The sequence below is a fragment of the Panthera tigris genome, chromosome A3 (assembly GCF_018350195.1).
Source record: "Panthera tigris isolate Pti1 chromosome A3, P.tigris_Pti1_mat1.1, whole genome shotgun sequence".
In the NCBI taxonomy this organism is placed as follows: domain Eukaryota; kingdom Metazoa; phylum Chordata; class Mammalia; order Carnivora; family Felidae; genus Panthera; species Panthera tigris.
Window position 1 is genome coordinate 53,566,209 of NC_056662.1, and position 26,411 is coordinate 53,592,619.

At 44.5% G+C, this 26,411-nt stretch overlaps 1 protein-coding gene and 1 long non-coding RNA gene across 3 annotated transcripts in view; one reads left to right on the plus strand and one right to left on the minus strand.

Annotated features, from left to right (window-relative positions):
• ST6GAL2 (ST6 beta-galactoside alpha-2,6-sialyltransferase 2) overlaps positions 1–26,411 on the plus strand; it is an 84,558-nt gene that overhangs the window by 37,892 nt on the left and 20,255 nt on the right. For both annotated transcript variants that reach the window (XM_042981059.1, XM_042981058.1), the window contains exons 2-5: positions 3,063–4,057; positions 13,635–13,732; positions 15,647–15,748; positions 18,540–18,714. In XM_042981059.1, coding sequence (XP_042836993.1) covers positions 3,112–4,057; positions 13,635–13,732; positions 15,647–15,748; positions 18,540–18,714 — 1,321 coding nt within the window. In that variant the 5' untranslated portion in view covers positions 3,063–3,111. The remainder of the gene's footprint in view (positions 1–3,062; positions 4,058–13,634; positions 13,733–15,646; positions 15,749–18,539; positions 18,715–26,411) is intronic.
• LOC122237283 lies at positions 14,688–23,597 on the minus strand. Its single transcript, XR_006215638.1, has 4 exons — positions 23,551–23,597; positions 22,419–22,584; positions 21,412–21,588; positions 14,688–15,069 (listed from the first exon to the last, which is right to left on the minus strand). It is a non-coding gene; the product is annotated as an uncharacterized LOC122237283 (long non-coding RNA).

Consider the following 26,411-nt stretch of genomic DNA (forward strand, 5'->3'; position numbering starts at 1 on the left):
TGCCGAGCTTCAGGATGGAGGCTGGTCACCAGAAAGACGAACTGTGTGTTCAGACGGTAGGGGGAAATCTCTGGATGCCAGGGCTTGGTGGAAGTTCATGGTTCATGAACATAGTGGTGTCTGGAGAGTGATGTTCTCTGACACCACAGAGAGAGGGATCCACCCTGCAAGACCTCGAGCCACGTGTATACCTTACAAAACCTCGGTAATCGTTAGTACAGGGCTCTCGTAGTTCATTCTGGCAAATTATGGAACCTGAGGGGGTGCCATGGGAACCTCCCAGATTGCTAGCCAAAGAAAGGGTCCTAAGTGCATGTGGCCTGGGGTTCCCACTTCAGGCTGGTGTCCGAGGTGGAGGCAGTCTTGTGGGACTGAGTCCCTAGCTGGCGGGGACCGTGCTAACTCCAGAGCTTAGTGTCAGAATGGTATTGCAGTGTGCTCATCTGGGGTAAGGGCAGAGTAACCAGCATTAAGGGTGATTTTCCGATTTCCTAATAGAAATGTTGAAATACTGGAAATAGCATCTAGATCCTCAGCTTGGGCAGCACAGCTTGAAGCACAGGCTCCCGAGAAAACAAGTTTAGAGAGATCATGTGGTAGACGCTACTCAAAGCGGGTCCCCAGACTGCGTGTGCACATCTGCAAACTGTCCGTTACCAGCTCCTGATGAGATGTGTACAAAACTTGACAGTAAGCATTTAGAGTCTTTTACGGCAATTGGGCATTGCCAAGACGTGCAGGAGTGGAAATATAAGAGCATCAGATTGTGACAGTTTGGAGAAAAAAAGCGATCCTTCACCAGAGAGAGCTTAAATAGCCTTCTTTAGAAGATATAGCTTCAGTCTGTATGATCAAATGGAGTCAGAACTTACTGTTAAACGTGTGAGCCCTGGAGTCACGCAGATGGGTTTTGTATGCAGTCGCTGCTGCTTGCTATCTCCCCGGCTTTGGGCAAGCTACTTAACCCCTCCGGGCTTTAGTTTCCTCATTTATAAAGTGTATTTCCTACCTTATGAGGTGCTGGGAAGACCAGATGAGCTAATCCGGGGGAAAGAGCTAAGCCTAGGGTCTGGCACATAGGTTAACCGTTAGTATTGTTTCTTCTGTGTTAATTTATTGGCATCAGCGTTCCCAGCTTGGTGAAAGCATGTTCTGTACGCGTGTGTTTGAATTATGACCGTAAATGAAACCTGCAGCCTTGCCTTTAGGTGAATACAAGGTAAAGCAAACACGTTTTCAAAAGCCACAACTCCTCCATTGAAATGAATATTGCTTTTCATATAATCTCTGAGAGGCTGGGCTCTCCTTTTAAGGATGCCATGATGTTGGGGGCGCCTGGGTGGCTTGGTCGGTTGAGCATCCGACTTCGGCTCAGGTCATGATCTCACGGTCCGTGAGTTCGAGCCCCGCGTCGGGCTCTGTGCTGACAGCTCGGAGCCTGGAGCCTGTTTCAGATTCTGTGTCTCCCTCTCTCTCTGCCCCTCCCCTGTTCATGCTCTGTCTCTCTTTGTCTCAAAAATAAATAAACGTTAAAAAAAAAAAATTAAAAAAAAAAAAAAAAAAAAAAAGGATGCCATGATGTTGGAAGCGTTTGGGGCACTTCTCATTTCACATTTCTATTAGCACCGTCCCCAGTGATCTACTCTGAGGTAACAAAGTCCTCAAAACCTGTGTGGCTTATACCCACAACCTGTCATCATCACTGTGGTGGTAGGTAGACCCCCTCGAGCCCTGTATTGCCTCCTTACACCCCTCCTCCCTGTCCCCCCTACCTGCTATAGAGAAATCTGAAAGCAACCAGCATGATACCCTCGCTCAGAGAACTTCACTTCTCCCCGTTTCTCACAGAGCCTGTGGCTCACACATGGAAATACACCCTCCGGGTCCCCCATAGCTGGATGGGAGTCACTTTCCAGTTCAGTTTTCCCTACTTCTTCCAACCCCGTCACGCAAACACACAACCCCCACCCCCAACACGCACACGCAGGCTCACGCCATTCTTTCAGCCAATATGTATTCAGTGTCTGCCTGTGTTGGGCACTGTGCTCATTGGTAGGCTCCAGAAAGCTCCAGTATTATGACACGTGCCTTGTATTTTTCCCTTTTGGGGGCTTTGCTTACATTCCCGAACATTAAGGGCATTTCTTGTTACTGTTTTATTAGTACCAGGCACTGTACCTACACAGCAATGTAGCAGTAAACAGGGGCTTGAGTACTGTGTGAAGGAGAGGTTCTTTCTCCCTTACCTTTTATCTTGTCCATTTCATCTCTGCCTTCTTCGTCACCCTTTCTCTGTTGGAGGCTCATCTAGAATCAGGCAGTTTTTCCTTCATTTCCTCTCGTGTTTGACATGTGAACATACTACCTTCCTGTTCCACGAGAGACTCATGATGGGGGTGAAGTCGGAGGCTACTTATTTGAGTGTATTTTTGAAGTCCACAGATACCCTGGCATCACATTCGCCCACAGTGGCTAACTGCAGACCTGGCTGAAGCATTGGTTATTCAGGACCCTAGTGGACTTCTGGTATATTTCAGGCAGCCCCCAGGGCCTGGGGGAGACCAGGAAGAATCTGACACGGTTGTCACCCATTAAAAGCGCACAGTACTACAGCTGTACAATATAGGAGCCTTTGTTGTCTGATAAAGCAGGGAAGAGAGGGCGGACGGACTCTGCTTCTTAACTCAGCTGCTTTGCTTTTCCAATGGAATTCTGTAAACCCAGTTTCAGGGAGAGGCTTTTGGGATGGGCCCCAATTCAGTAGCTGTCAGGGTTGGGGAAGTGGTTATACCTCCAGAGGTTTTCCATATATACAGCCACTCCTCCACCTCTCTCCCAAGACTCTAGGCAGGACCTCTTGTCTGGCACGGATCCAGTGGAGGAAAGTGGGGTGGGGCTGGGGGGATATGACGCTTAAATTTAGTCAAACTTCCCAAATGATCCTGGTTTCTGATGCCCCTTCTAACCCTCCCCTGCAGAAACACTGCTCAAGCCAGATTGTCCCCAGGGACCTCGGAGCAGGTGTCTTCCGGTGGCTAACTGCAGACCTGGCTGTTTTTCAGGTTCATTCGGCCTCCTACCGACACAAGGTGCTGACCCCAGAGACCTGCCATGAAACCACATTTGAAGCAATGGAGACAACGAATGCTTTGCGGGATCTTCGCCTGGGGGCTCCTCTTCGTAGTGATTTTCATTTACTTCACCGACAGCAACCCAGCTGAGCCTGCGCCCAGCTCCTTCTCCTTCCTGGAGACCAGGAGGCTCCTGCCCATGCAGGGGAAGCAGAGAGCCATCATGGGTGCCATGCAGGAGCCCTCCTTGCCCGAGAGCGTGGGTGCGAACAAGCGGCTGCTGGGCGGACGCCCGTCTGTCCCCTTCCGCGCTGGTGCAGGCGACCTGCCGCAATGGACCCAGGTGCAGGATGGGTTTGAAAATGACGAAGAGTTCTTTTCATCCCAGATCGGGAGAAAATCGCAAAGTGCTTTCTACCCGGAGGACGACGACTACTTCTTTGCCGCCGGGCAGCCAGGGTTGCACAGCCACACTCTGGGCACGCCGGGGGCCCTCTCCCCCGGGGACCCAGGCCGGCGGGAGGGGGCTGCACCGGCTCGCCTGGCTCAGAGAAGGCGGTCGAGGAAGCGGCAGCGGAAACCCGGCGGGAGCCCAGCGCTGGAGGACGGCGACGACGGGGACAGGCTATACTCGTCCATGTCCAGGGCCTTCCTCCACCGGCTCTGGAAGGGAAACGTCTCGTCCAAGATGCTCAACCCGCGGCTGCAGAAGGCCATGCAGGACTACCTGAGCGCCAACAAGCACGGCGTGCGCTTCCGCGGGCGGCGGGCGGCCGGGCTGAGCCGCGCCGAGCTGCTGTGTGCGCTGCGGAGCCGGGTGCGGGTGCGCACGCTGGACGGCAAGGAGGCGCCCTTCTCCGCGCTTGGTTGGCAGAAGCTGGTCCCCGCCGTGCCGTTGAGCCAGCTGCACCCGCGCGGCCTGCGGAGCTGCGCCGTGGTCATGTCTGCCGGCGCCATCCTCAACTCCTCCCTGGGCGAGGAGATAGGTGGGTCCCGCACGGTCGCCCACGGTGCGCACTCGGCCTTGTTCTTTGCATCTGGCTGGCTGGGCAGAACGGGGGTTCTGCGCTGGATGTCTCCGACGCCAGCGGGAGAGTCTCCCGTGCTTCTCCCTCACTGGCGCAGAACGAACCTGTTGGAGGTAGCAGCAGAGGTCTTTTTGGGGGACGATTTGAAAGCAGAGGTGTTCCCCCTCTCCTGGCTGGCAGGGGAGTGGAAGGTCTGTGTCCTGCCCCTGGCAGCCGCTCTGAGTTCTTCTCCCAAAGAGACTGTGTTCTACGTGGCCAGGCTCCTGGCCTAGCCTGCAGAGACCTGATGAACCCCTAAGTTGTAGGCTCATGGGAGAGGAGCAAGGGCCAGAAAAAAAAGCAGAACTGTCTGCAGGGCAGCGACAGTTAGAGAGGGTGCAACGGCAAAGAGAAGTATGCATGGTGGTGATTTTAGTTAGCCCAGGGACTAAATGGATGTTGTGGCTCTGAGAAGAGCCCTTCCTGTCTGCACAATGAGCTCTGACCTCACGCCAGCTAGTGCATGTCCAACCTTTGAGTCGTGGCCAGGACACCCATCAGGGACCTTCTCCAAGGTGGTAAATAACATGACTACACCTTGGGTATCCGTCTTTCCTTCTGAACTCTGCCTTCAGAGCCCTGTCAGGAGCCCAAGAGCACATCTGGGTCATAGTTCCTGTATTAGGCTTGTCCAGAAAAACAGATTGATGTAGAGAGAGAGGAGATTTTTTTAAGCACTTGCTCCTGCAGTTGTGGGGACTGACAAGTCTGAAATTTGTAGGGCAGGTGAATAGGCTGGAAGTTTGGATAAGAGTTGAGACTGCTGTCTGGAGGCTGGAGTCTGCAGGGCAGGCCAGCAGGTGGGAAGTTGAGGCAGGGTTTCTCTTTTGCATCTGGAGGCAGAATTCCTTCTTTCTCAGCAAACTTCAGGCTTAGCTGTAAGGCCTTAGCCTTCCCTCTGTGCCCATGCTCATTCCATTGCCACACGGGCAAACAAGCAGTTTGAGTCTATAGAATCATTCATTCATTTAGTAAACATGTGTTTAGTCCTTACTATGTTCAGACTTCTGTACTAGGTGCCAAGAAAAAAATGTGAATCGGACACAGCCTTGGCCTGAAGTCAAGTTGTAAAACAACTGTGTCTAATACATTCTCACAGTAGACAGTGTTGTAGCTCATAGCTAATCTGGAAGTTTCAGTCAAGGGGCTTTTGCTCACTTGGTAGAAAGGAATAACCATTGTTTCTTGGGTCTGTCAGTGTTCTGTATTCCTGAGGAGGGGCTGACATGCCAGAGCTGCCTTGAAATGGGGCGATGCCATTGTAATCGGGTCCCACCACCCAGACCTCCTATCAGACATTCTTGGGAATGGAGCTGAATGTGAATTTTTAAAAAGTTAAAAAAAGTAAGCACGAGCACGGGCTTGAGGTGTAGGGTCCCAGTGTCCCAGTGCTGACATTACAGCAGGCTCATAATAACACTGTCCATGTGTCATATGCAGCCAAAGCCAGAGCAGAGTAGTCTGCAATTGATTATGGAAGAACAGTGGTTTAAAGCTCCCTGGGGTGAAGTTCCTTCTCATTCCCGAGGACCATTATTAATAATGTAAGAAGGAATTTAAGTATTATGCTTTAAAGCAGGCAGTAACTTGCTTCCAGTTTTGTTTTGCTTTATTTTAAACACCTCTGCATAGTAGCTGCATATATGGATTGCTCTTGCGTGTCAGGGAGATTTCTCTTGCTCTTTATTCTGGCAAAAATATCCTTGACCAGAGTCTTATAAATTCTGCTTGATTCAGAGTTTGGAAGAGAGTGTGAAAGACACTGGGAATTACACATTTCTGGGGAACGTGAAATGTCAGTTACATCTTTGTTAGTTGCTAGCATCCAAATTTAACTTCTATTGTCTGCCCTTAGGTGAAGCTTCATGATTAGAACTATAGACTTCCAATTATGATATTGAAGAACGCAACTCAGAAATTTTAAGATATTCTCTTTATTGTATTGCCCAGGTTCCTTTGAACCCAATTTTTTACTACCATTTTAAGAATGTGGAATCAGCACAGTTCCGTGTGTAAAAGCAAAAAGTTTCATTTTTATAAGCGAGGGTGTCTCTTAGTCTCAGCACTTGTGCATGCCAGGTGCTTCTATGTCTCCTTCCTGCTCCCCTAACGTATATGTGCTTATAACACATATTTGTTAATGTCTCTCTTGATAAAAACAGATTCACTCAGCAGATTCCTTCAGGCAACTTGGAATGCTGGGGCGTGCCATGCTGGTTAGCTAAAATCATCTTGGCCCCTACATTTCTACTTGTGTAATTGGCCAAATGAAGATCAAAGTACTTACAGAAGGTCATGGTCTCATGAAAGACTGAGGAAGAAGCTAAGAAAGTACCTACCTCCATGTCACCCCTGCCAGGAGGCCCCTCCAGGCTGTACTGGCCCAGAATGCTCCATCAATCTCCCCTCTCTGAGTGAGAGACCCCATGCGCCTCAGGTTTGCTTATCGGCCACCCTGTAGCTCCCTCTGCTGGTTGCTCTGCTGACAATGCAGTCTTGCTTCTCCCTCTTCTGTTAGGCTTGAGTCATGCCATGTAATTGTTTTTGAGAACAGTATAGCAGTTGTAAACACCTCCACTTTGAATGTGTTATTGCAAAGCAAACTGAACTGTTTTGGAAACATGGAACATTCTTTCCTAGAACTAAGAGATGATTTTTTTTTTCAGCCATACATATAAACAATAATAATTTAGTAGTGAAATCAGCTCCCAGCAGTCCTGTGCAAACACACTACAGAGGAGAAATGTCTTAACAGTCCTAGCCCTGATGTGGGAAATCAGGGTCTGTGTGCTTGAAACTCAAATTCTGGGAAGGGTCTGGGGAAGTGGGAGGGTGTGGAGGGCTGTGTGTAGGAAGCAGGGCATATGGTACTTGGTGGTAATAGCTTAGGATTTGGCAGATCCTGATGCCTCATAAGGGGAGAAAGAAGATCCTGTAGTTATTTAACAGGAATTGATTATTTATTGAGTCCCCAACCCACCGAGGCCTGATGCTATGCTAGGCACTAGCGATGCAAAGATAAATAAGGCTGAGAGATAAACCTCAAGTCCTATGCAGTCTATTGGAGAAGACCAACTGGAACAGACATTTTCAGTATTGTGGTTAGAAGGACAGAGAGATATGCTTACTGATGGGGAAGAAATGACAGCAGAATCCTAACCCACCGTGAGGGCTGATGACTGGGTAGAGAGAGGTTAGCAAGGACTGCCCAAAGAGGGAAATCCAGGCTGAAGTCTAGGGTAAGAGGTAGGTGAGACACAGCATGAGAAGTGCTTGGCGGGGCGGGGGGTGGGGGGCACACAGAAGGGCACAGGGGTAGGGGAGATGGGGGAGGTGGGTGGCATGAGATCTACAGGGAGCACGAGGGGCTGGGAGTGGGGAGAGACTTACACTGATAGGCAGGCAGGCCGCTTGCACATCATTCTCCAGAAATTAGATTTCACTTAATAATTGTAATAAAAGGTGCCACTTATAGGGTGTCTACTGCAAAGTCCTGTTCTAAATGCTCTTGTGTAAACTGTTGCAAAGCCAAGAAAAGGAATCTTCCTGTTTTATGGGGGCACCTACAGGCACAGTGGGTGGAGCCTGGACTCCATTAAACCCCACTCTGGGTCTCCAGAAAGTCTAGCTCTGACCCCTGGGTCCATGGGGCCCAGAGAGGAATTACGATCTTTGAAGCAGGGAAGTGATGGGTCAGCTTTGCATTTCAGAGAGAGTTCCAGAGCCTGGAGTGGAGGGCACAAAGGAAGTCACACTGCAGCAGTCCCAGGGAGAGGCGAGGCACACAGGGGTGGCGGAGTCTTGAGAGGGATGAATCATCTTTTTGGCAGGCCATTCCCTATAGACTGGAGGCTTTTGCTCCCTTGCTGTTTCAGATTTTGTTTTCTGGAGGAGTGCGGGAAGGGAGGAGGGGGATGTGGGTCCCAGTGCCCAAGGCAGGGCACTGACTTAGTGCTGGTACGCCTCCTGGCTGGCTGCTTCTTGAAGGGTTTTTTAATCTTCCTTAGTGAATGCATGTAGCCTGGCCCTGTTCTCAAGGTCAACACGAAATGGCTCTACCCTGGAAATGCCTTCTCCAGAAATGAGGCTTTACTTTATTCCCCATGTGCTTGCTGTCTGATCCATTCCTTCTTTTCTAAATATGAATGGACAGCTTAGTTTTTCAAGAGCGTTATCAAGGAGATGCACAGCCAGGCATATGTTTACAAAACATGTCTGCGTGATAGACACGCTCTCAGCTCATCCTCCCCAAAACGCTCCCCCCTCCCATCCTGATCCCACTGACAGCTTTAAGGAGGTTCCTAGTCCATCCATAGCAGCCTCCTGCACAAAAATTGGCCTTTTAACTCTTTAGACTCCTACCACTTCCAAAGGAATTAAGCTAGTTTATGTTTTTGTGCCCTGTGCCTTGTGTGGTCACTTGAAGGCTTAACACACACCTCAGTGTAGGATACTGGCATTTAAAAGCTGTGACATTTTCAAGGGTGATACAGTTAATTTGGAATTTCTACCTAATTAATTTGAAAAGCACCCACTGCTTGGAAGCCTTGGCTTATTCACCTCTCCTTTAGACAGAGGCTGCGTCCAAGGGCAGCATGGTTTAGCAGGAGAACTAAGGTTCAGCAGCACTGGCCTCACACTTCTTGCCCTCATAGTGCCCTGATTACGTCTGTTCCTAAAGGTCACCCCACTGCCTGGAGCCTGCTCTCACTCTGCCTTGGGAGTGGGTTGCCCCAGATCAGCTGTTCACATCGTTGTGATGCGCTTACATTTGGGGTCCCAAGACCCCTTCAGGGGCTCATGAGGGGAAAACTTTTTATGAAAACACACAGGGGTCTTTTTAACCATTGACATTTGCACTGGTGGTGCAGAGGCAGCGGTAGGTAAAACTGCTGCTTAGTGTAAATGAAGGCAGTGGTGCCCAATTACTAGTTGTGATTTCTGCAGCCAAGCTCTGCAGGAGGAGAATAGAGTGGCAGTTTCACTTATGGGTGTCCTTGATGAAGCAGGAAAACATTTTAAAATGTTGGCTTTATTAAATATCAGCCTTTGAGTACACGCGTTTTCAAGACCAAGAAGGCAATGACGTGAAAACGCTTCTGCACACCAGCACATAGTGGAAAAGCCCTTGTGTGGCTGAGTAGTGAGCAGAACTAGCCACTTGTATCATGCGACACCATGTTTACTTGAAACAAATGACTGATAGACATACTTCATTCAGTCACTGGATATTTGGTAGATATTTTCTCAAAGAGGAATTGAGTGAGCCTGTCCCTTTTAGGAAAATAGCGGACAGTATTTTTTTTTTTTTTTTGCCAGTAATAAAATTCCAGCTTTCAACCAGGAACTTGTAACTGAACCCAAGTTCGTCTGCCCTATGTGCAGCAGCAAAGCCAATCACCGAGACATCAGGTATGCAGCAAGGAAAGGGTTCATTTATGCAGCCAAACCTGAAGAAGGGAGGATAAGCTTCAAATCTGCTTCCTCCAAGGGGGAGGGAATGAGTTTTTTACAATCATAGGGGTTGAGAATGCATACATATTGATGCAAAGTGCAAGGAAACTTAACAACTACTCATAAGGAAAGATAGCATGTTCATTGAGCAAACATTTATTGTAACATATACCCCATGTTCCCTTGAGGTGCAGACTTAACTCTGGAAGGAGGCAATTCAGCCCCTGATGTCAGGAGGTTATCTTCAGATGAGGAGAGGGGTTATGGGCTTGCTCTGAGAGCCAGTATAAACTGGAGGGGGTCTTGGGCTTGTAATCTCGAGTAAGGAATGCCGGGCTTTGCTTGTTCCTAGGCTGGAACCATATCAGTTGACCTTGAGTCCAGGCTTCTGCAGAAATAGCTAAGTGAGTTTGTTAGTGGGGTCTGAAAAGACACAGCAGCTGATTAGGGGGGGACAGTTCTCAGAAAAACAAGCTTTAAACTTTCTGCTAGTTTCAACCTCATTAACCCCATGAGGCACTCTTTCAAACTTAGAAGTGTCCCAGCCTTAAAAACTGATGAGATGCATGGTAATATTAACTGCTGTGACTTGGGGGGATACCTTATAATGATGTGCATCAATATTTGGAAGATCTGCATAACTTATTAAATTGGTAGTTCCAAATGACCGTTGCACAATGCTGCAAAATCATGCGTGGGTGAATCATCCATTTTAAGAGCAAGATGAACTATTTGAATGGATTTTAATGTAACAGAGCATGGCAAGTTCATTGATACGGTTTCACATTCCACATTAGGAAAGCTTTTTTAAGAAACTAGCACTTGTCAAGTTTTGATGAAGTATCAAAGAAGAATATTCTCAGTAATGTGGAAAGACTTTAAGTACTCCTTACATTTTCAAAGATATATCGGAGGGTTCATATACTTCAACTAAAGCAATATGTTGCAACAGAATGCAGAAGCAGTTAAGAGAAACCAACTGTCTTCTGAAAAGCCAGGCGTTAAAGAGATTTGCAGACATTTAAACCAGTGCAAGTCCTCTATTTTTTGAATATGGTTATTTTTCATAAAAATATTTTATTTTAAAATAAATGAGTAAGTAAGGGTGCCTGGGTGGCTTGGTCGGTTAAGCATCTGACTCTGGATCTCAGCTCAGGTGTTGGTCTCAGGGTGGTCAGTTCAAGGCCCACCTTGGGCTCCATGCTGGGCATGAAGCCTACTTTAAGAAAATAATAATCAGTTAATTAATAAACATCTTTAAGTTTTCTTTTTTTTAAATTTTTTTTAACATTTATTTATTTTTGAGACAGAGAGAGACAGAGAATGAACAGGGGAGGGTCAGAGAGAGAGGGAGACACAGAATCTGAAACAGGCTCCAGGTTCTGAGCAGTCAGCACAGAGCCCGACGTGGGGCTTGAACTCACGGACTGCGAGATCGTGACCTGAGCCGAAGTGGGACGCTTAACCGACTGAGCCACCCAGGCGCCCCAAAACATCTTTATTTTCTCTTTTGCTTCCGAAGTAGGCATATATTGACAGATATAATCCAAATAAACAAAAGAACTTTGTGTTGTCAATAATTTTCAAGAGTGTAAGAGGGTTCTAAGACCAAAACGTGAGAACCACTGCTTTGGGTAATCAAATTTTTCTGACTCCAATAGCATTTGAATTTGTATGAGAAAATACTATCCAATAAAAATAAATAACCAAACAGCTCATTACAAAAATATATATATATATATGAACAAGTGCTTATATTGTAAAGAAAATAGAAAGTGTTCAGGTTGTGAGGCATCATTTATTCAAAGCATGGATCACCTAGAATGTAAACATTGGCAAACCTCTTTATTTATTTCTTTAAGAACCAAGTAGTAAATATTTTAGTTTTTGTGAGCCATGGGAGTCACTGTCACAACTCACCTCTGCCATTACAGACAATAGATAAACAAATGACTATGTCTGTGTTGTGGTCCAGCTTTATTTACTAAAACAGGTGGTCACAGCTTGCTCCCCCCTACACCATTTCCCCTAAAAGAACACTGTAGAATTTTTTTAATGCTTATTTGTTTATTTTTGAGAGAGAGAGAACGAGCTGGGGAGAGGCAGAGAAAGAGGGGAACAGAGGATCTGAAGTGGGCTCTGTGATAACAGCAGAGAGCTTGGCATGTGGCTCGAACTCACAAACCTCGAGATCATGAGCTGAGTTGAAGTCAGATGCTTAACCCCCTGAGCCACCCAAGGCTCCCCTTTAGAATTTTTTCAATTACGTAGTCAAGTACCCGTTATTCATTCTTTGTGTTCTGTTTAATTTTGGTGCTCAAAACTGGAATACAAATTCTTCTGAGTTCAGGGCCCGTCAAGAAAGGCACCTAAGATAACTGTGTTTTGCTTGTTTTTCTTTTTAATGTTTGTTTATTTTTGAGAGAGAGACAGAGTGCGAGCAGGGGAGGGGCAGAGAGAGGAAGGGAGACACAGAATCTGAAGCAGGCTCCAGGCTCTGAGCTGTCAGTACAGAGCCGGACACAGGGTTCAAATCCACAGGGTTCAAATCCACGTGAGATCATGACCTGAGCTGAAGTCAGATGCTTAACTGACTGAGACACCCAGGCGCCCCCTAAGGTAACGTTGTTTCAATGGTGGCATGTGTGCCCAGTCTCTGTTACTTAGGGAGTAGGAAAGTCTCTCCTAGGAAGACTGCTCAGGAGGGAGCAGCACACTCAAGGAGGTGGCCTGCTTTAAGGACTTGTGTGGGGTATGGTCACGGTAAACATAGGGCACGTCTACAGGCTCTTTGGTGAATCAGAAATACATAACCTTACCTCTCTCTCACGCAGACAGAGGCATTGTTGTTGCTCCAAGGTAAGCTTGAAATGTGCATAGAATTTTTGAAGCTAAAGATAGCCCGTAGCGATTCCCTTATTGCTGATTAACTCTAGTTTCTGGGCAACACAGTAGCTGGCTTGGGAGATTTCAAGACATATGCATGCATCTAGACTGCTTTGTGGAAAGGGAACGTGTCCCCATTCCCATCTAGCCTACCTCTAGCTCTTCGTGTCCTCGTCAGCCTCCAGGATGTGGGAGGTGTGTTTTCACCCGGGGCCCCTGAGAACTTGAGGAAGTCTGTCAAGTTGAATGAAGAGAGACACAGATTTATGTTGTAGTCGAGGCTCGGTGAACCAAGGTGTGCCCTTAAAGAGTGTAAAGAGCCTCGGCAGCCAGTACCACTGGTGGTGTCTCCCGTCCTCCAGTCCTGTGGCAGTTGGTCATACCATTGCTGGAAATGCAGAATGCTCTCGATTGCTCTCATGTGGGCCTTCTGGGAATCAGCAGCAATTTGTAAAGCACAGAAATCAGCTGGTTTTCTTTCTTTCTTTCTTTCTTTCCTTCCTTCCTTCCTTCTTTCTTTCTTTCTTTCTTTCTTTCTTTCTTTCTTTCTTTCTTTCTTTCTTTTTCAACTTTTAAATTTCAATTCCAGTATGGTTAACGTACAGTGTTCTATAGGGCTGGTGTTCTTTTTAAGCACAAACCAGTACCCCAAGGTATAAAAGTTGCACTGAAGGCTGTGGCTCTCACTGTGTGGGAGATGTCCTTGTCCTGGCACAAGTGGCCTCTTTAGTGACACCATGAGCAGCCTTCGTGCTCTAAAGCAATAAGAGGCCACAAACAAGCAGCCTCTGTCTGCAGCCTTTGTCTGCTCCCATAGATTCCATCTTCGAAATACACTGGAATCTCTAAGAGAATGCCCGCATAAAGCATGCCCCCTTTAGAGAATATGAACACATAACAAGTATCTACATATATCTGAGATGACATTGGACCACATGTAATGGATTCATATATTCCCATGCTGATTTGTCCCCTAGCAAAGACCTCATTCGAAATAAACACTACAGACACTGAAAATGACATGTATGGGTATCTTAACTATATTGGTTGTTTCCAGTTAGCTTCAGGTATTAAAAAATTTGCTTTAAAACTTTTTCTAAATTATGTTGATTCTACAGCAAAAAATAAAGTAACTTTGTCACTCATGTGTTCTTAGATTCTCATGATGCAGTTTTGAGATTTAACTCGGCACCTACACGTGGCTATGAGAAAGATGTTGGAAATAAAACCACCGTGCGCATCATTAATTCCCAGGTAAGATAGATGGAGTGTTTTCATGCATGTACATTTTATAGGTAAATAGTTTAACTGGGTGAATGAAGAGAAATTACCCAGTTGTACATGACCATGGTCTTGCTTATTTGTAGGTTCTTGTAATCATAAAAGAATTGATGAGAAAAAATGCAGATAAATAGGCATTTATGTGTGACATGACTAGGAAGAAATGAGTAAATAAGATTAAAAGGAAAAATCAGAGAAGATATAGAAACATGTATTGGGGCGCCTGGGTGGCTCAGTCGGTTGAGCGTCCGACTTCGGCTCAGGTCACTATCTCGCAGTCCGCGAGTTCGAGCCCCGCTTTGGGCTCTGGGCTGATGGCTCAGAGCCTGGAGCCTGCTTCCGATTCTGTGTTTCCCTCTCTCTCTGCCCCTCCCCCATTCATGCTATGTCTCTCTCCATCTCAAAAATAAAATAAAACGTTAAAAAAAAAAGAAAAAAAAAGAAACATGTATGGATATCCATATATGCATATGTATGTGTATATATATATAATCATAGTCTTAGTGTGTTGTATATTACAGATGGAGCAAAGGACAGTTAAATTTAGAAAAAAATCATGGTGGTGTGAAAGGCAAGGGATGAAGGGGAGAAAAAGCAAAGGCTACAAAATCCAAGGGTCAGTAGGGTGACTTGGAAACTTTAGTCCATTATCTGAAAATTTTAAAAATGAAATTGTTGAAAATGGAAGTATTTCTCTTTTTGGTGTTCTTCATACAAATGTTTTCCAAATTCAAAGCAAAATTATTCTCAAAACCATGGCAGTTTCTAGAGTTTCAAACTATATAGAAAGAACATGAGGTGATGGATGATTTATGACAAGTTGCTTGCAGAAGAAAAGATTAGCTTTCTGCCTGGGACCCTGAGCCAGGCAGCCTGCAGCAAGGGAAAAAACAATCGCCATGTTTCCTTGCTTCATAGACAGCATGGATTGTAAGAGTCGCCATTCATTTATTAACACTTCCAGCTTTTTAGCTAATCATCCCCACAAATTAAAATACATGCCACCTGTAAAATATGTCCTGACTTGAGAAATCTGTATGAAGAAAGAGAGTGCATCTTAAAAACTGTGAAAAGTTGCACCTCAACACTGAGGAAAACCAAATTTTTTTTTTCTCCTCCAAAGCTGTAGTTTAAAAAAGACGATTGGCAGGTGAGATCGAAGGACTCCTCTAGGACCACAGAGGGAGGAAGTCACATGTGGGCTGTCACCAGTCTGCTGGCTGTCCCTGTTCCATTTGTCCTGAGGCTGGCACTCTGAAGGCGCCTTAATAACGTGGGTCATTCATATCTGTGCCTCCTTCTCCAGTTGTCTGTGAAGGCAATTAGAGAGGAGGTCGGGGGTGGCAAATTAGCTAAGGCATCGCATCTTTCAGGAGCTGATTCAATACCACTGGCTATGGGTATAATGCTGATGAAAATGTAAGAACTCGTAAATTTTATTTTATTTTGTTTTTTAAATTTTTTTAATGTTTATTTATATTTGAGAGAGAGAGAGAGACAGAACAAGAATGGGGGAGGGGCAGAGAGACAGAGGGAGACACAGAATCCCAGGGAGACTCCAGGCTTTGGGCTGTGAACACAGAGCCCGACTGGGAACTGGAACTCATGAACCATGAGATCATGCCCTGAGCTGAAGTCAAGACGGGTAACTGACAGAGCCACCCACGCACCCCTCCTAAATTTTATTTTTAACCCTAGTTTCCCCAGACATTTCTTCAGGTTCATTAGCGTGCAATGCCTGCCTCTCTCACTCCCCCAGAGGAAAATAGTAAAGTCTGAGTAACTTTGTTTTTCTTGCTCTGATTCATTTTTTTAAACTTTCCTCTTTTTAAAAATATAATTTTGAAGAGCCACTCGCTTTGAAATGATTTCTGTATGTATTTGCAGATTCTGACCAACCCCAATCATCACTTCATTGACAGTTCATTGTATAAAAACGTCATTTTGGTGGCCTGGGACCCTGCTCCTTACTCTGCAAATCTTAACCTGGTAAGTGTTCCCTTTGGTGCCCTTACCCTACTGATCAGACAGTGCCTTTGACTGATTAATAATGGGAGCAAGTTAAGGATTAAGCTTTCACAGAATGAAACCAGTCATGGGCACTACTGAAATACATGGGCATTCATACCATTTTGATACCCAGTTCCGGTAGCGTACTTGGTGAACGTGACCTATCTAATGAAAAAAGGGCTTTTGCTCTGGAAGATTTAAAAACAAAAACAAATCACAGTGCCCTAAATGTTCAGAAATTCCTAGTTACACTGGAAGTTGAGCCAAGTAAACTCAGAGTTTTCCATTGTGATAGGGTTACATCACCTTCCACGTAGTTACGAGACCTTCTGAAATAAATTCAAAGTGCTTGATAAGAGAATCTAAACTTTGTGAATCAACAGCTCACTGCCCTTTAAGTGGAACCTGTTACAGACTTTTCTTGAGTGTGCAACTCTGGCTTTTTCTTCTAAACCTTTCTTACCTTATGTGATATAGTGTAAACAAGATTATTGCTAGCCATCAAAATATAAGCAAGTTACATTCATGGCATTCTGGCAAATCATTGCCTATCTAAACAAGCAGCTAGTTACTTCTGGTGAGAACTTGGATGAAAAGCCGATGCACTTGTCTTTTAAGGAGGGCTGGGAAAGAAGTGTGGTGATAGTTTTAGCCTCATGAAAGATAATGTCTGCTGTGCCACTGAGCGTCTTTCAACTTGTTCTGTCATGACCCAAAAGAATGCATCCTTCTTAAGATGATGGAAATGAGGGAACAGGCCTTGGCTTTACCAAGAGGACTTCCCAAGAGAACAGCGGCCCAAGGTCAGATGAGTCTTTCTGGGGCTGTTGTGTCACTGTTCATCTTGAGACCAAGGCCGGACATTTAACTAGCATGATTCCTAACTGGTTCTTTTTAAAAAAATTTTTTTAAATTGTACTTAAATCCAAGTTAGTTAACATATAGTGTAGTAATGATTTCAGGAGTAAAAGACCCAACAAGTGCCCTCCTTAATGCCCCTCACCCACTTAGCCCCTCCCCCCACCATCACCCCTCTGGCAACCCTCAGTTTGTTCTCTGCATTTGAGTCTTTTATGGTTTGCTTCCCTCTCTCTTTTAATCCTAACTGGTTCTTAACCAGGAGCGCAAACCAGAATCACCTGGAGAGTATTTTTTCAAATGTATCTGTCAGAGCCCCATTTCCTGACATACCACTTACAGCCCCAGTGTGTAGTTTCTGAGAAAGCTCTCTGGCTGATTTTCACAGGTACCGTCTACTGAGAATCCGGCACGAAATGCATGTTGGAACTCTTCAGCTTCCTTTCCAGTCTGAAGTTCTCTGGTTTTAAGTTCTGACAGCTTTCTCACTATCTGTGGACAGACTGAGAGCTCTAGCTATTGGACCTTGTTTCTTCCTCCTTGGGAAGCATCCAAGCCCAGGGCACAGAGCTGTCCAATCCGATGGAGGGGACAGCAACAGTGCTGAAACCCAGGCAACCGGGCTGCTTTCTGGGTGGCCTGTGTTCTGGGGAGCAGGAGGAGGGGTGAAGAAACTGAGGCCCATACTCCTCTTGTTTCCCTTCTGCTGCCTCTTGGCTTGGGGGCAAAGTTTACAAAAGATGATTGGCCCCAGTCCTTCTCAAAATTGTTAAAGCCACAGAACCCATTCAACCATGGAATATTACTTGGGATCTCAGTGCGTATCTACTGTTTCCCAAAGGTGTCTGTTTGAAGAGATAACAGGGCCCTCAGAGCCTTATGAACTAAGTCTCTCCCCCACATACCTCCAAATCCCATTTTTTCATGGTGGCACCTCAGATGTTCTGAAGACATTTAAAAGTAAACCTAGGGGCGCCTGGGTGGCTCAGTTGGTTGGGCGACTAACTTCACTCAGGTCATGATCTCACAGATTGTGAGTTCGAGCCCCATGTCTGGCTCTGTGCCCTCCTCCCTCAGAGCCCCATGTCTGGCTCTGAGCCTGGAGCCTGTTTCGGATTCTGTGTCTCCCTCTCTCTCTGCCCCTCTCCCGCTCACGTTCTGTCTCTCTCCTTCAAAAATAAACACTAAAAAAATTTTTTTAAGTAAATCAACCTTATTGTACATTTTTTCATACAGTAACATGTACAGTCAGTGGAAGGATACATGTTGATGAGTATTAGCAAATATATATAGTCATGTATCCACCACCGCAGGTAAGAAATGGAATATTTTCAGCACTCCCAAGAGTTCCTTGTGCCCCACCTATCGGTCTTCCCAGCACTGCCCCAGACCTAGGCAATAACTGATATGCTTTCTGTCCCTGTGTATTACATATGAAAAATATGTTTTGAAATACACTGATTGAAGCCCCAGGGTCAGCACATTATAGCCGTGGACCAAATCTGGCCCCATTTTGTAAATAAAGTTGTATTGGAGCACAGCCATGCTCATTCATGATGTATCTTCTGTGACTTTCTCAGTACAATAGAAGCATCGACTAGTTGCAAAAGAGACTGTCTGGCCCACAAAGCCTCAAGGGTTTACTACCTGGCCCTTTACAGAGAAGTCTGGGGCCCCTGCCCTAGCTCATCTCCCATATTTCACTAAAGAACAAATCCTTGTCCCTCAGGGCTGGGACCCTATCTCTTTTTGTTCTGGTTCCCTCATCCATGAGGCAGTGCCTGTACTTCACCTCCTTCTCCCCGGCCCTTAGCCTCTAAATAGTCTCCAACCCCACCCCCGTGCTGACCTGTTTCCTTTTCACAGTGTGGTTCTCTGTATTTGATTGTGTTGATTTTTTCTTTTTTCTTAGTGGTACAAGAAACCAGATTACAACCTGTTCACTCCATATGTGCAGCACCGGCAGAGAAACCCAAATCAGCCATTTTACATTCTTCATCCTAAATTTATATGGCAGCTTTGGGACATTATTCAGGAGAACACCAAGGAGAAGATTCAGCCCAACCCACCATCTTCTGGCTTCATTGGTAGGTATATATAAAAATGGATGATCAGGCAGGCACTCAGGGTTAGGGTTAGGCTTAGTATTTAGCAAATGTACACTTATGTTATTTAATCAGAACAATTAAAAGTTGGTTTTAGAGGAAGCATAGATAAGCTGAAGATAGTAGAAACACTCTGTTTTTTCCAGTTTTCTATTGGTACGTGATAACTGCCCCCAGAATTGCAAGGCGTACAGCAAAAACTGTTTTATTTTCTGTCGGTTTTGTGGGTCAGGACAGGCTTGGCTGGGTTATTCTTCTGTTCCACAGGCTTCAGTGGGAATCACTTCATGGTATTCACCTGCTTCATGGGATGGCTACAACTCCCGTGGTTGGCCCCTGTGGCGCGGATGGCTGGGAGGGCGGGCTCAGCCAGGACTATTGACTTTGTGCCTGCACGTGGTCTCTTGCATGGTGGTCTCAGGGTACTCGGGCTTCTTACATGGCAGCTCATGGCCCCTGGCAAGTGTGCCAAAAGGCAGGAAATAGAAGCTGCCTGTTTCTTAAGGTTGAGGCCTAGAGACCTGCACAATGTCACTTGCACTCTTCTGCGGGTCAGAGTAGTCAAGGCCCCACTGGATTCAAGGGGGAAGACACACAGACCCCACCTGGGTCATCTGTGATCCACTAGCCACTCACCCATTCACATTGTTTACGTGATACCAGATTGAGGAGCTGAATTTGTGACCGTAGGATAGTGTCATGTGCTGCAAGATAGCAAGTGCAGGCTTTGTTGAGACTAATTCTAAGACCTTGTACAGTTCTTGCTGCCAGAGTCCACTAGCTCTAATCTAAAAAATGAATTTTTTTCATATAACAGGATCATCACACTTAGCTTATTTTATATATATATATATATTGCAGCCAGGCTTTGATCCTCCAAAATTTGTGGTTTTACTCTACCTCTTTACCCATGATTCAGCTAATCATCCCATTATCTCTTTGATTTTACCCGAGTAGGGTAATAGTAAGGAATATCCTCGATCCCCTTGGCAATATGAAAGCTGTAGTGGAACCAAAGGATGTTAGTTGTGTCCACAAAAAACTGTGATGTTCTCCCCGCCTAATTTCAAGGAATTAGCCACCCTGCGTCTTAATTTGGGCTGCAGATTGGGTCCCTCTGAATAAAGGAGAGATAGCACTGTTTTCGTTATGGATACGGGACACACAAGTATCTGAATGGAGGCCTGTGGATTTTGGAGTGAGTTTCTGGTATTGCAATAATGTGAACTATTTTACCTAGAGTTCAAGACAGAATTTACGATATGACTCTGTAGATTAGCTGCCTTAAGTATAGCTAACCCCCTTTTAAAGTCATACCTTTGACACTCTGTGTCCAAATCAGTTTTTTGAAATCGTAGTGTCTTTATCTTTTGCACAGTTTCGTGGGATCCTGTTGCTTTAGGAAAGAAAGTATAATCCAGTTTGTCAGCAAAGGGTAAGTAGGAGAGCATAATGCTTAGACAGCGTAACGGGATGTGGCAGAAGTTTAATAAAATCATTTTCATATTGTTGCCTTCTCACGAATTCATGGGGCTTCTACTTGCTTGGAGCAGAAGTTTTAGAGCACAGTGGGGGCTGTCAGATATACTTACAGCAATGTGCAGTTGAAAGACTCACATAGTCATAGCTGGAGAGAAATATTTTCCCATGTGTTTTTGTTGGAAGGAATCCTGCCACACATGGCCAGCTTCCTTTCATAGCTATTTACTGAGAATTTGGAGTTTTCAGAGGCTGATACTTGCCTTAGAGGCTGCTTTTACACGAATATGGAGGAATGCAGTTTGACGTCATTGCAGGAGTGGAGGCTGGGTCTGGCAGGTTAAGTGTAAATTCTTCTCTGCCCTTTACCAGCTTTTTGATCATGGGCATGTCACTTACCCCCGTGAGCCTTAAATATGCTCATATGAGAAATGAGACTCATAAAATCTTTCTAAAGATGAGTTGGTGTGCCGATGGGCAATGGTTCCTGTTTTCTACCACTGTCCTGCCCAGAGTGACAACTATTAGCCACATGTGGCCATGCAAATTTAAATTAATTAGGATTAAAGGAGAGAAAAGCTTCAGTTCCTCTTGCACTTGCCTTATTTCAGGTTCTTAGTATCCACGTGCACTGCCGGCCACTGTCTTGACAGTGCAGGAGAACATCTCCATCATCACACAAAGTTGCATAGGACAGTGCTGTTAAGTTTTGCTAATCACAGAAGAATGAAAAAAGAGCAAGCAGATAAGGAAGCCTTAAGTTCCCAGTGGGCGGGCTGTGCTCTGTGACTGGGGATACAGATGTCACAGAAGACATGGCCTGCCTTCCCTGGCCAGATTTAAGAGTGAGCTCTCACTAAGGATGGACGGGAGATGCAGTCTGGGTGGGCTGTGCCCAGCAGAGCCCCAGTCGCCCTCTGAATACTCTGCTGATTTTGCAATCTGTCTGCCTCCTCTTTGATCCTGCTCAGAAATATGCTGAGAGCCAGAGTCTGTCTTATAACTTATCTGATGTTCCTAAATATTAGCAGAATGATGTCGCTCACATCTCAATCTGTCGGCCATAAGAATTTCTAAAAATCAATGAGTTATTTTCTGTTATTGAGAAGTGTTCTCCAAATACGTTCTAAGGTCACGTAGAAAAAAAAAAAACAACTATTGACTTCTTGTCTCACCACCTCATCATGTCCAGACACTAACCTCTCATGTTCATTACTGGACAAAAAGAACCCATTGCAGACCTGGTCGGTGAGATCAGGATGTTTCTGTGTGCACAGCGCTGGGCTCTGCCCAGGTACAGCGGTCAGCAGGATGCTTTCTATCAGAGGAGAGCAATATTCAGATGCCCTGGTTTTCCTCATTAGCGCAGGGCTCCACCTGTGGGGAAGATATTGCAGGTGAAGCAAGATGAGGCCCTTTGCTTTATGGATGTGCTCTTCTGGAAAGGAAAATGGTGTCACATTTAATTACTGATGTTTCTAAACCCGCTGCATACGTTTTCCTTATACGTGTTTATGAATCTGCACGTGTGAAATAGAGGGACTCTAAAAGTTGACTGTTTTGAACACAAAAGACATGTCTTTCTATGGAAATAAATGGTAGTTAGATTCCCAGGGGAACACACCTTGAACCCTTTAAATGTCATGTCATTGGTGGTATTAGGAGACTTGTTCCTGGTGCCTGAATTCATCATACAGGAGGAAGGTGGAGAAAATGGAAGGGGAAAGTCATCCAATAAGTAGGTATTAATTAAGCCCCTCTATGTGCCAAGCATGATGCTGAGCCCAGGCTCAGCCCAGTGGTGAGGAAACCAGGCAAAGAACTCATGGTGCACCAAGTGACAGACATTACATAGGTGTGCCTTCCCTAAATAAAATAAAATTACAAACTGGGCAATGAAGGAAGAGAGCAGGATGCATCAAGGTCTGGGAAGTGTGTGCTTTTCCCATTGTGTTCCTGCTCTTAGCCTAGCGCATAGGAGGTACAAGAAGTAATTATTTGGAGAATGAATGTTTTAGCTTAGAACTTGAGAAGTTCTCAAGTTTAACATGTGTCAGAATCACCCAGAGAGGGCTTATGTATTAGATATCTAATGATGTGAGGCAAATTACCCCAAAACTTAGCTACTGGACAGAACAATAAGCATTTGTTATCTTGTACAGTTTCTGTGGTCAGTATTGTAGGAGCAGATTGGCTGGCCGGCTCACCTTGGTATCTTTCATGAGATTGCATTGAGCTGTCTGGACTTGGCTTGGCTGATCTGTTTTCTGGATGGTTCACTCACAAGATGGCTGTTGACTGGAGGCCTCAGTTCCTTACCACACCTCTCTATAGGTCTACTTGAATGCTCTCACAACATGGCAGCCGGCTTCCCTATAGCAGGCAATCCAAGGGAGAGAGCAAGAAGGAGGTCTCAGTACTTTTTATGGTGTCATAAACTATCTATCCCCTTGGCTACATTCTATTTGTTACACAAGTCAGTCCCATTGTTGTGGGATGGAACTACCCAAAGATGGGGATACCAGGTAGGGATCATTGGGGGCCATGCTGGAGGCTGGCTACCATACCTTTCTAAAACACAGACAAGTGGGCCCACCCCTAGAGTTTCTGGGAAGGTGGAAGGGGCAAGAATTTGCATTTCTAACAGGTTTTTAAGTGATGCTTCTGCTGTGGTCCTTGTTCTGTACTTTGAGAACCATCCTTCTGGCATTTTAGAATCCTGAAGTTAGAAGGAAATTCAGAAATCAAGTCTGTGGGTCCTGTATTGATAGACATGCCATCAAGGTGATAAGCATTTAGCTCAGCAGGAGAACACAGGATGCTACCAATAATACATTATTCCTTTGTTTCTTTGAAGACATAGCTAAAAAATTTACTCTTATCATTACTGATGGACTTCTTTCATGCCTTGAAAACTTGTGAAATGATATACGTAACAGCTACCTGTCAATGTCCTTCTTAAAAGTAGATTTTTGTTCGTTTGGTTGGTTGGTTTATCATCTTGGGACCCAGATTCTCAGATGTACTGATTAGTCAGGTATAAGTTCGGGCACCAATAAGCAACGTCCCAACTCTCATTGATTTCAGGAAACCGCCCTCAGTAATATTCAGGCAGATAGTTCAGCCAACATCTCCCATTCCAGAAGCATTTGTACCTTCATTAGCAACCCCTAGTCCTGCACCAGCAGTCTCCTTGATGGCACACAAATCATGTGGGCTTGCCTGGTAGATAGGAGCTGTGGTAGGTATAGGAGTGTTCTTCTGGGTTATAACAATATATTATGATAAAAGTTATATGAATACAGTCTTTCTCTCAAACTGGTATTGCAATGTGCTTACCCTTCTTCTGATGGTGTGAGGTGATAAAATGCCCATTTGATGAGATGACATAAGGTGAATGACATGGGCATTGGGATGTGGCATTTGGCCACCACTGAGCTTCTGATGACCTATCAGAAGGAGAATCATCTGCTTTCTGACTGCAGGTGACCGTGGGTAACTGAACCTACAGATAAGGGGAAAACTACCATGTTGAAGGGAAGAAGGGTCTAGAAGTAACTTCTGTCCACTGCACCATTCTGAATGTTCCTTAGAACAGGGTTGGAAATATTGCTGCATCAATGTCAACTCTGATCACAATACCCAAATAGGCACTGTACTTTTTCCTGGGTTCTGTGGGATCTGTGTATTATCAGCTCCTATGGAGAAGTTTCCTTTTGGGCAAGATGTCCTAGTAACATCAGATTCAGGCACAAATATTTAACTTGCATCTGAATAAATTCTTCTTGTTCTGTTTACAGTAATAGGAACTGCCTTTTCTGATTATAAAGAAAGAGCAGGGAGTTGTAGGATTTAAGGAACACATTGACCTACCATTGAAGAAAACAAACTCTGAGAGCCTCTTCACTGGAAAAACATTCCAGAAGTTTCTCTTTAATTTTTTTTTATATTTATTTATTTTTGAGAGACGGAGCACGAGCAGGGGAGGGGTGGAGAAGGAGACACAGGTCTGAACTGTCAGCACAGGGCCTGAATCAGGGCTCGAACCCATGAAACATGACATCACTACCTGAGCCAAGGTTGGACGCTTAACCAACTGAGCCACCCAGGCGCCCCCAAAACATTCCAGAAGTTTCTAATTCACATACATAAAGGACTTATCAAAGCTAATAACTTCAGTTTGCTTTCTTTGTAATAAAACTGACTTAAAGAACATATGTGAACAATTTTTATAATATTGACAAAATGTAAATGCATACTAATATCAAGTGAATTAAACTATACTTTCATTACAAGCTTTAATATTACTAAGATACTTATTAAAGATTTAATATCTATAATGTGTACTGAAGGTGGTCCTCTCAGATTTCTAAATGAACATTTTTGAACTATGTTTTCCCCCTTTTTTTAAAAACAATCGAACCCATGTTATTACCAAACTACTCTACCAAACAAAATATTTTGAAGAATCACTCCTAAAGAGATGAATATTCACTGCAATTAAACATGAAACCTAATTCAAAGTTGTATGTTGATTAGTGATAATTGTCTCTCAAAATATTTTTTAAATTTTTTTTAATTTTTTATTTATTTTTAAGAGAGAGAGACAGAGAGACAGAGTGCAAGCGGGGGAAGGGCAGAGAGAGAGGGAGACACAGAATCCGAAACAGGCTCCAGGCTCTGAGCTGTCAGCACAGAGCCCGATGTGGGGCTAGAACTCACAAACCATGAGGTCATGACCTGAGCCGAAGCCAGACGCTCAACCGACTGAGCCATCCAGGTGCCCCTATCTTTCAAAATATTGTAATATAACTGTGCGAATATATTCTGACTGTTGTTAACAAGGTCATTATCTGAAAATTAATGAAAACCTGACTTTTTAAGAGAGCTCATTATTATTAACATATGTAAGTCGAAGGAGATTTAGAGATTATTTATCCCAACATAGATACTGGTCCAAAGCTTTGACCAAACCTTAAGGGAGAGACTGATTCTGTTGCTTTATAAGATTTTTCTTTGTAACATTTTTTTTTTAGTTTAAATAATTAAAACATGGTTTAATTGTTATTAGAATAGCTAGTTGTATTAATAAAGTAAATAAGTACATTCAGAAAAAGTCAGGAGAATATTTCTAAAAATTAACTTCAAATAATAAATAATAAAAATAAGATTTTTCAAGAATAAGAATAATGTCTATTTCATTATTTTTTTTAACTTCTTGGTTTCTTTTTTTTTTTTAATTATTTTTTTAACTTACATCCAAATTAGTTAGCATATAGTGCAATGGTGGTTTCAGGAGTAGATTCCTTAATGCCCCTTACCCATTTAGCCCATCTCCCCTCCCACAACCCCTCCGGTAACCCTCTGTTTGTTCTCCATATTTAAGAATCTCTTATGTTTTGTCCCCTTCCCTGTTTTTATATTATTTTTGCTTCCCTTCCCTTATGTTCATCTGTTTTGTCTCTTAAAGTCCTCATATGAGTGAAGTCATATGATATTTGTCTTTTTCTGACTGATTAACTTCGCTTAGCGTAATACCCTCCAGTTCCATCCACATAGTTGCAAAGGGCAAGATTTCATTCTTTTTGATTGCCAAGTAATATTCCATTGTGTGTATATGTGTGTGTGTGTGTGTGTGTGTATACATATATACATATATACCACATCTTCTTTATCCATTCATCTATCGATGGACATTTGGGCTCTTTCCATACCTTGGCTATTGTTGATAGTGCTGCTATAAACATGGGGGTGCATGTGTCCCTTCGAAACAGCACACCTGTATCCCTTGGATAAATGCCTAGTAGTGCAGTTGCTGGGTCATAGGGTAGTTCTATTTTTAGTTTTTTGAGGAACCTCCACACCGTTTTCCAGAGTGGCTGCACCAGCTTGCATTGCCACCAACAATGCAAAAGAGATCCTCTTTCTCCACATCCTCGCCAACACCTGTTGTTGCCTGAGTTGTTAATGTTAGCCATTCTGACAGGTGTAAGGTGGTATCTCATTGTGGTTTTGATTTGTATTTCCCTGATGTTGAGTGCTGTTGAGCATTCTTTCATGTGTCAGTTGGCCGTCTGGATGTCTTCTTTGGAGAAGTGTCTATTCATGTCTTTTGCCCATTTCTTCACTGGATGATTTGTTTTTTGGGTGTTGAGTTTGATAAGTTCTTTATAGATTTTGGATACTAACCCTTTATCTGA